The sequence below is a fragment of the Pieris napi genome, chromosome 23 (assembly GCF_905475465.1).
Source record: "Pieris napi chromosome 23, ilPieNapi1.2, whole genome shotgun sequence".
NCBI classification, from domain to species: domain Eukaryota; kingdom Metazoa; phylum Arthropoda; class Insecta; order Lepidoptera; family Pieridae; genus Pieris; species Pieris napi.
In genome coordinates this window covers 1,577,025-1,587,326 of record NC_062256.1, presented here as the reverse complement: position 1 = coordinate 1,587,326, position 10,302 = coordinate 1,577,025, and the positions used below count along the sequence as shown (strand labels likewise).

Genomic DNA, 10,302 nt, shown 5'->3' with positions numbered 1-10,302 from the left:
GAAAAAACCAGTAGGTACACCGGTAGGTACTATCTACCAGGCGGAACTAAAATATTTAATTAATTATTAGAAGTGCAAATCAAATGTTGTTAACATCATCTTACACTTGTAGCCAATAAATTTTAAAACGTCAGTTTTGCTAGTAATAAAGCCCTTCTTAAGAATATGTTTCATAAAAATGTTTAGAATTTAATTATGTAAAAAACAATGTAGGTACTTTTAATGTAACTATTATTTCAGAAAATGCCCAACGCGTCAAGTTTTCATCAGAAACGGTCGATCACATTGTATCGACTCATGCAGTGCTGAAACTATGTGTGGAGAGGTTCGGGTGCCAGAAGAACATTTAAATGTAAGTATTGGAGCCAGAACAGCGTGGCCAATAACGACGACTGGTGGACACAAACTGGTGAAGCCTGGTGATCCAAGATCCTCCAAGAGAGGCTGGCCTTTTGCTAGATGGGCAGGCGAATGCTTTAGAGCATGCTTTTACACGTGGGTTGGTTAATTACTGTTTGAGCCAAGGCTGTACATATTTCTCACTCAGGCTTTCTCAGTTTCATAAGCGTGGCGATTAACTAAATCGTCGGAGTTACGCCCCGAGAGTATGGCCAGACATAGGCGCTCTCTTTAACTGTTACATTGCATTCATTCGTTTCGTAGCAATTGACTAAATCATGGGAGTTACGCCCCGAGAGTATGGCCAGACATAGGCGCTCTCTTCAACTGTTACATTGCATTCATTCGTTTCATAGCAATTAACCAAATCATGGGAGTTACGCCCCAAAGTTATAGCCAGATGTAGGCGCTCTCTTCAACTGTTATATAGCATTCATTAGTTTCATAGCAATTGACTAAATCATGGTAGTTACGCCCCAAAGGTATAGCCAGACGTAGGCACTCTCTTCAACTGTTATATAGCATTCATTAGTTTCATAGCAATTGACTAAATCATGGTAGTTACGCCCCAAAGGTATAGCCAGATGTAGGCGCTCTCTTCAACTGTTATATAGCATTCATTAGTTTCATAGCAATTGACTAAATCATGGTAGTTACGCCCCAAAGGTATAGCCAGACGTAGGCACTCTCTTCAACTGTTATATAGCATTCATTAGTTTCATAGCAATTGACTAAATCATGGTAGTTACGCCCCAAAGGTATAGCCAGATGTAGGCGCTCTCTTCAACTGTTATATAGCATTCATTAGTTTCATAGCAATTGACTAAATCATGGTAGTTACGCCCCAAAGGTATAGCCAGACGTAGGCGCTCTCTTCAACTGTTATATTGCATTCATTAGTTTCATAGCAATTGACTAAATCATGGGAGTTACGCCCCAAAGGTATAGCCAGATGTAGGCGCTCTCTTCAACTGTTATATAGCATTCATTAGTTTCATAGCAATTGACTAAATCATGGTAGTTACGCCCCAAAGGTATAGCCAGATGTAGGCGCTCTCTTCAACTGTTATATAGCATTCATTAGTTTCATAGCAATTGACTAAATCATGGTAGTTACGCCCCGAGAGTAGAGCCAGACGTAGGCACTCTCTTCAACTGTTATATTGCATTCATTGGTTTCATAACAATTAACTAAATCATGGGAGTTTACGCCCCGAGAGTATAGCCAGACATAGGCGCTCTCTTCAACTGTTACATTGCATTCATTCGTTTCATAGCAATTAACTAAATCATGGGAGTTATGCCCCGAAAGTATAGCCAGACGCAGGCACTCTCTTCAACTGTTATATTGCATTCATTTGTTTCATAGCAATTAACTAAATCATGGGAGTTTACGCCCCGAGAGTATAGCCAGACATAGGCGCTCTCTTCAACTGTTACATTGCATTCATTCGTTTCATAGCAATTAACTAAATCATGGGAGTTATGCCCCGAGAGTTTAGCCAGACGTAGGCGCTCTCTTCAATTGTTACATTGCATTCATTACATAGCAATTAACATTTCATTATTTCGCTTATATTCTATTGTTGTACGCGAGTGGTTAATTTAGAGTAAAACTAAAATCCTCTATTATTGAAAGCACCCTGATGTCCCAGGAACCGCAACACTATGAATGTCATGTATCGTATATATGTTTGTATTTTTATGAAACAAAATAAAGCTATATTATTATGTTTGGTGATTATTTACTTTACCTCAGGATTAAATCAATCAATCCTGGTACAGTGTTGCTAAGGGTTATATAAACAATTGCAATAGTATTTCCTACATATCAACTAAAAGTACAAAAACACAAAATATACTAGGGACTAAAGGTCCAAAAACGAATTCTCAATGTATAACGCAGGAATGCATTTTTTTTTCCCTACATACCTATTTTAGCATATGAAATCGCTTTTGTATTCCTCGTTAATTAACTTAATTAATTATACGTTTCTACTGCAGCACTTTGTGCATATCTCCGTATTAATAAACCAATAATTAATTATGTTACTTTAATTAATGTCGACGCTTCGGTGGACACAATTCTTGCTTTGTTACACCCACCCTCGCGACGGGTGTTTAAGCTGGTGCGTGTGCCCCCTTCGGGTGGTTTGTGTGTTCGCGACCTGCTAATAAAGGCCGAAACGGGACGAATTATTTAGCCCTCGATGGGGGCTGCAACGACCGAGGAGACATCCCTGTCAGATTCGCAGCGTGTTGATGTTTGGAGCCACGCTTGACTTGGTCCTGGGGTCGCTATCGATGGTAGCGGGCAGCCTCGTTCGGTGGACAGAGAAATTGTGACCATTAGTCCAAACCATTGGTTGCAAACCTTTTTGTATTTTTGAAGTGAAACTTCTTTAGGTGCATCAGGGGAAAATTTGATTAAACGCAATAATGATAACATTAGCGTCACGTAGGTGTGCAGCGTTTTTGTCGCAGAAAAGGGAGAGTGATTGAGACCAATTGAGAGAGAGTGAGAAAGGGCGAACGTAGCATGAAGCAAATAGCCATGGAGAAAGAATAGGGAGCAAGCAAGTGAGAAAGATCGAGAGAGAGAGTGAGATAGAGCGAACGTCGCATCACGCACAGTGCCATGGAGTGAAAGGTGGGAGAGAGATATAGTGAGAAAGATTGAGAGAGAGAGTAAAGAGATCGAGAAAAAATACACGTTATTGGTTGATGTATTCGTTTAGTAGTTACATATTAGAACTTTAGGTGGCAATTCTGTCGCATAACGTCTTGTGCAGTAAACGCAGATTTTTTATTTATTTATATTATCATTAGCACATTTATTCAGTGTGTAAACAGTGTGATATAGATATACATATACATGGAGTGATCATATACTGGGACATGATCATCTATTGGGGCTTTTACCTTAGTAATAATTAATTTACAAAGAAGTTTCACTTCTGACATGTGTACTTTGTACGCACGCACTTTTTTTTATATAACTTTAACCGGTACTTTAAAGTTAAATTTCACAGGAGAAAATAAATTATAAATATTACTCAATAGAATCTATTCATTTTCATCACTGTCAGTACCCGGTCGTTTCGTCAACGCGACTCTACCACTGGTAGCTATTACTCCAGCTGATTTCGGATAATTAGAATTGTCATATTGATCGAATTCCGTCCTCTCTTTCTCTGTGGTTAACGTGTTGGTACGTAACACAACCTCCTGTACTGAATCTGCATTCTGTATGAATCTACTCCGCACAAAATTCTTGTCTATGTTCCTGTTGCCTTTGGAAACAATGGCCGGCGTTCTATCTATGGTAAACGTGTATGGGTTTTGTCTGTGGCTCTTGGGTATTGGTTTATTTTCATTTGAATTTCGATCGTTTAAATTGAAACCCGTTCTTTTGTCTTTGCTTTTTCGGTAGCTCTCTTGATTTGGTCTGTACTTTTTAGGTTTTGTCCATTCATTTGCTGTAAGAAATTGTTATTTTATTATTTAATAAATATGCTAGTTTAGTAAAGAATTTTTTTTAACATTCCTCTTATTTCCCTCGCCTTCGTACTAATTCTTGACTTTCGACTAATGATATTCAGACTGTGACTTAGGTCCGTATTCCAAAAAGTAGCACAAGTCTAAATTAGATAGAGCACTGTTAAATATGTATATGACAAAGAGAAAAAATGGTTTGACAGGTCTTGAATGCAGTTTTAAGCTTTTTTTATAGAACAAGGGGCAAACGAGCAGTAGGCTCATCTGATATTAATTGATAGTCCATGGACATTTTCAATGCCAGGGAGCTCGCGAGTGCGTTGCCGGCCTTTTAAAAAAGTTTCTAGTAGCCTTAGGGTAGGATTCAGAAATGAGTCGAAGCAAAGATTCCCGAAGGTCAAAAATGTGTTATATTTTGACAGTTGACAGAAAAATTACCAATGAATGTAGTGTCCACGGACACTTTCAATGCCAGAGAGCTTGCGAGTGCGTTGCCGGCCTTTAACAAAAGTTTCTAGTAGTCTTAGGGTAGGATTCAGAAATGAGTCAAAGCAAAGATTCCCGTAGGTCAAAAATGTGTTATATTTTGACAGTTGACAGAAAAATTACCAATGAATGTAGTGTCCACGGACACTTTCAATGCCAGAGAGCTCGCGAGTGCGTTGCCGGCCTTTAAAAAAAGTTTCTAGTAGCCTTAGGGTAGGGTTCCGAAACGAGTCGACGTAGTACATCAAAAATGCGTTATATTTTGACAGTTGACAGAAAAATTACCAATAAATGTAGGAATGTATTCATAAATATATTACCCGATATATCCTTATTATCACTATTCTCTTGGGAGACATTAATTTCCTTGTTTGTAGCTTTCATGACGAAATCGATTAACTTGTCGGCCAATGACTCGGGTACGATCTTCTGCGCTATCCTCTTTATGTCTTCTACGTTCGCTGTTAGCAGAACTAGGCCGTTTATTTGTAGTAGTAATATACTACCACCTAAAAGTTTAAATCAGAGATTAAAGAGTAATTAATATGTCGTTCAGTCCGAACTATGACAACCGTATGTCAAAAAGGTATTGATATAGTTGGCGCCAAAACTTAGGCACAGATTATTCTAAACTAAGGTCAAAAAGTATTTGATTTTAACGAATTTATGTGTCATAATTCGCACCATAACTTACTCACAGATTATTCAAAACTAAGGTCATGAACGTATATCATTTTGACGTATATAGATGTAATAATTGGCGCCAAAACTTAGCCACAGATTATTCAAAACTAAGGTCATAAACGTACTTCATTTTGACGAATATAGATGTCATAACTCGCGCCAAAAGTTAGCCACATGTTATTCAAAACTAGTCTTTGAAAATTTTAAAAAGGAAAAAGTAAGGATGAATAAACGTGTACGTTTTTTATTACAATTCTGTATACCATTACACATCAAATTCAGTGCAGAGTTGGCTTAGTGGCTTCAGCGTGCAACTCTCATCCCTGAGGCCGTAGGTTCGATCCCCGGCTGTGCACGAATGGACTCTCTATGTGCACATTTAACATTCGCTCGAACGGTGAAGGAATCGTGAGGAAACCGGCTTGCCTTGACCCAAAACTCGACGGCGTGTGTCAGGCACAGGAGGCTGATCACCTACTAGAATCTAGACTATTAGATTGACAAATGATCATGAAAAAAATACAGAAATCTGAGGCCCAGACCTAAAAAGGTTGTAGCGCCACTGATTTTTTAACTCTTAATTCAGTTACAGAAGTTATAAAATCTAGAAATTAAAAGAGAAAAAGTGTAAAAAATATTACCTATAAAGTGGAACCAATTGAAATACATTGCACGAAGTGAAAATTACAAAGCGAAATTCAATTTCGTTTTATTGTTAAAATAAATTGGACTAACCCAAAACTATAACGGAATTTATATTCATAATTAAATTCATATTCTCTATGCCTAGAAACATTAATTATAAACCCCTGGACATTTAAATAAAGGGTCAATAAATTAAAACAAATTTATATAGTTTGGTCGCAATTCCTCGCTGTAAATAAATTTAGTTGAGCAGTGTGGCCTAGCTATAGCGTGTGATCCCTGAGGTCGTAGGTTCGATCCCCTGTGCACCAATGGACTTTCTTTCTATGTGCGCATTTAACATTCGTTCTATCTTTGAAGGAAAAAATCGTTAAGAAACCGGCTCGCCTTAGACAAAAAAAGTGGATGGCGTGCGTCAGGCCCAGGAGGCTGATCACCAACTTGCCTATTAGATTAACAAATGATCATGAAGAAATCTGAGGCCCAAACCTAAAAAGGTTGTAGCGCCACTGATTTTTTTGTTATTGGTGAAAAAGGTTTAAAAAAAAGTGTGCGCGCGTAAGAAGTTGAAGAACTTCTTTGGTTTTCTTTATTTATTTTTTTTTAAATTAAATAATTAATAATTCATTTTTAACGTTAATAATTTAATAATATTTAATATTTAGTATATTATTCAATTATTAAATAATATTAATAAGAATAATTATTATTTAATATTTTATTATATTATTCATTCAATTTAATAACTAGGTATGTTTCATAACCTTTTAACTAAGTAACAATAGGTCTTTGTGAAAAAGCATTGCTAAATTTCTTTGAAAAAATAGTTAAAACTCCTTTATTTGTTTAAAGGGTACAACGGACATTATGGTCATTCAAAATTCTTGGCATAGCTGCTATCTTCACGCATATTCTATTTCTTTTTACTTGTAGATTGTCTTATTCCCATCTCGCTCGCGCACGCTCGGCGCCCGGCTGGTTTAAAAAGAATTCGTTAGTGGGCAACTTCATTCTGATAATTTTGTGTCACGGTGCGCGCGCATCGTAAAATTTCACTCCCATCAATTTTTCATAACGCGCCTAAAGAAGTATAACTTCAATAATATGTAATTGTTATTATAACAAATATTTGTTCTTTCCAGCCCTGCCATGTTTGCAATAGTACGGGACATCTTTGCCGGGAATTACCACGGTATCCTGACGAGGTGACAACCACTGAATTCAGTGATAATGCACTGGACAGTGCCGAGACGGAAACGGCAGGTAAATTCTACCGCATTTATGATTTATAGTTCTCTGACGAAGTCCATCATCAGACGTCGAGTTGAGCCAGAATTCCATCTTTTTTTAGGAGATGAATCTGATGGTAAGTGATACCGCTCATAGACACTCACATTGCCAGAATTGCCTTGCCAGTATTATAGGCATTGGTACGGTCTTTTCTTGAAATACTGTAAGTCAAATTGAATGGGAAATACTTCAGTGACTGGTAATACATAGTGGTAGTGAGACCATCTCAACGCCTGGCGTGGCGCCCACCACCTGTATGTAGAGCTGCCACTACACGTATTTCCGTACTGATATGCCTTAAGGGTCTTCAAGAAAAGAGAGTACCATTCTCTGAAAGGCATAACACTAGCCCCCGTTGCAGGTGTTCATGGGCGGCGGTTATCACGTTGTTTAAAGTTTGCCTCCTGTCCCAAAAAAAATGAAGAAATCGATTCATAAATTGGTCAACCGATTCTTCTAACGTTCTTTAACTCCGTCAGTTTAATGCATTCGAGACATCGTTTAATGCATTTAAAGAAGAAAACAACATACTCCGACGTCAATGTCTAGCAACGCAACCACTAAAACATCCAGTAGGCTCCTTTCCCTCCTATCCAATAATAAAAAAAAATAGGTATCCAATGTCCATAAGCTTGTTTGCCGCCATCCTAAAAAAATTTTTTTTTCTATTTCGATAATTTCGAGAAGCGTTAATCTAGGTATTTTTTTAAATGGCACACTAACGAAACACCTACAAACACAGAGAACACACGACATACATAAAACACAATACATGCAAGTGCTTCAATGACAAGTGTGCACAACAAACATTACAATCATAGAAGAGAAAAGAAATTATACATTTTAAAAAAAGTGCGTGCGTACAAAGGACACATGTCAGAAGTGAAACTTCTTTGGCAAACTTATTTTAACTCTTGTTCATATTTATACAAATCTAAAACTTTCGATTTACGATACTTAGAGGGAGGGAAAAAGGAAGATATGTTAGGAATTTAATGACAATTCATTAAATTTATTTCTTTCATAGTAAAAACACGTGGCATTTTAATTTACAATTCGTCTTTTGCAATTGTTATTATTGGCTATATAAATATATATATTAGGGTTGAGCTTTTGATTTCGTAAAGAGTTTTTGTCTTTTCAGCTCCACAAGAAGAGTCAATAGGTATAGAAAACACAGATTTCGTGTTATATGTAAGTGCAGTCGAAACTGAGAGGTGTAGGCGTGGTCTTACCGTCGCCTACGCATCGCATTGTCAACAAGAATCAGCGCTGGACAGGTAACAACATTTTCAGTCATCATAATAGGTACTAGGCTACTTTTTTTTTATGGGTCTGGCACGATTTGTTCATTAGCCAGCGTCAAGTATAAGATTTTTTATAATTCGTGCTTGCCCTTAGAAATTCGACCGTGTCCTCCGACAACCCTCCCAAAGGCCGAGATTCGAGAACAAATTTAAATTAAATTAAAACTTGCCCTCGAACCGGGAATCGAACCCGGTACCACTCACCTAGCTGCCACTTAATAAGACCGCTAGGCTATGAGGCCCCCACTTGGCTACTTATAGCAAAACTTTTTGGCAAACTTACGTGCGTGCATGAGCTGTCATTCCTGAGATCGTAGATTCGAATTCCGGCTAGTCTAATAGACTTTCTCTATGAAATTCACATTACACAAGTTCCTAAAATCAAGTCCCTACTTAAGTTATTACGTAATTAAGCTAAAAAAAATTGTGAGCCTTAGACCCAAAAAGTTTAATAGTATTGATACTTAGTTTACAAAATTGTCTAGAGTCTGGCTAATGAAAGAAGATAACGAAAAAGCGCGGCAATTTCAAATTTTTTAGTATGGTATCCCTGACTAAAAGTTTGATATATTTTGTGGAATTAACTTACTTGATTTAATTTTATTATTTTTTACATTGATAGTAACTACATTTCTATGGAATTAATTACTATACGTATTTAGTCTTTTACTATTGATACTTAAAATTACTAACTAGCATTGCATGGAAAACTAAAACTATATTTATTATAAAACACATCTTTATTCGGAATAATGAAATCCTGCGAAAGAAACGAAATATTCTATCAAATAAAACAAAGTTTAGGCTATTATACCAGTTAACTATTCGGAAAAAATATATAATAGAAATAAAAATGAGTAATTGCATGAAGTATCAAGAAAATAAATCATACCTAAGAAATTCAATGACATTCTGTGTTGCCATCCGAGAGTTTTCAAATAATTAAATCATCTTCTTTCATTAGCCAGACTCTATAAATCAAGCGATTCAACGTCGCACATTTAAATGAATTGTGAATATTTTATTTGCAGACCAGTAGCTGGTCACGCCAATTTCTGCCCCGGCGAGCTATCAACCCGCTACAGGGACTTACCACACGTGCTGTCAACTGTCAAACACGAAATGCTACACGCGCTAGGATTTAGCGTGTCCCTCTTCGGGTTTTACAGGTAAGTCAAAAACTTTCTTTAATATTATCTTATTTATTTATTAGTACAGCTAACATAAATTATATATTAAATCAATTATACTAAACATATAGGCAAAGATGGAATACATAATATATACAAAAAGGTTCAAACATTTACGTAAGGAAAAAATCAATAAAAATTATTAAATACATTTAACTAAGTTATACCTAATTCTGATGGTGTGTATGTGGGATGTGCTCATGATGCAGGTTTAGCCCTAGGGATATTCTTAATACTCCTTTTAAGCATATTCCGCGATAGCTTAAACAAGTCAAGGCTTAAATAGTGGTCGTTGTCCGGGCTGCGCGATACAAAACTGCGTTTTTTGCATAGTTGGGGTTGAGGTATTACATTTATAGTCGTTGACTAGAATTATTTGTAATCTATGGTTAGACAGGATCTTTTAGATCAAACACATTTTAAGGTTGTGTGTGTGCGCTGTTTTGGCATAATAACTATTAATTTAATGACGTGGAATAAGTGATACCTGTATCTTATATTCCATAATAAACATATTTTTTTTTATGTAACAAAAAACTAACTGTGTTGGCACAGTGGCTTCAGCATGCGACTCTCATCCCTGAGGTCGTAGGTTCGAGCCCCAGCTGTGCACCAATGGAGTTTAATTCTATTTGCATTTAACATTCTCTCGAACCGTAAAGGACAACATCTTGAGAAAACCGGATTGCCTTAGACCCAAAAAGTCAGCGTGTGTCAGGCACAGGAGGCTGATCGCCTACTTGCCTATTAGATTGAGAAATGATCATGAAATAGATACAGAAATCTGAGGCCCAGACCTAAAG

General features: G+C 36.9%; 2 protein-coding genes across 5 annotated transcripts in view; one reads left to right on the top strand and one right to left on the bottom strand.

The window, feature by feature from the left end:
• Positions 1 to 10,302, top strand: part of LOC125061407 (leishmanolysin-like peptidase) — an 86,635-nt gene that overhangs the window by 66,627 nt on the left and 9,706 nt on the right. For all 4 annotated transcript variants that reach the window (XM_047666856.1, XM_047666854.1, XM_047666855.1 and 1 more), the window contains exons 5-8: positions 241 to 352; positions 6,855 to 6,975; positions 8,147 to 8,282; positions 9,341 to 9,478. In XM_047666856.1, the coding sequence (XP_047522812.1) occupies positions 241 to 352; positions 6,855 to 6,975; positions 8,147 to 8,282; positions 9,341 to 9,478 (507 nt within the window). The remainder of the gene's footprint in view (positions 1 to 240; positions 353 to 6,854; positions 6,976 to 8,146; positions 8,283 to 9,340; positions 9,479 to 10,302) is intronic.
• Positions 3,411 to 5,860, bottom strand: LOC125061410. Its single transcript, XM_047666860.1, has 3 exons — positions 5,709 to 5,860; positions 4,704 to 4,892; positions 3,411 to 3,878 (listed from the first exon to the last, which is right to left on the bottom strand). Exons 1-3 carry the CDS (start codon positions 5,734 to 5,736, stop codon positions 3,466 to 3,468), a joined length of 630 nt encoding a protein of 209 aa, XP_047522816.1. The 5' UTR covers positions 5,737 to 5,860; the 3' UTR covers positions 3,411 to 3,465.

Excerpts from the sequence above, each read along its gene's own strand:
- LOC125061410 (XM_047666860.1), bottom strand. The coding sequence starts at position 5,736 with ATGTATTTCAATTGGTTCCACTTTATAG. Across the intron at positions 4,893-5,708 it reads CAATTGGTTCCACTTTATAG|GTGGTAGTATATTACTACTA; the intron begins GTAATATTTTTT and ends TTAAACTTTTAG. Across the intron at positions 3,879-4,703 it reads TGATAATAAGGATATATCGG|CAAATGAATGGACAAAACCT; the intron begins GTAATATATTTA and ends AATTTCTTACAG.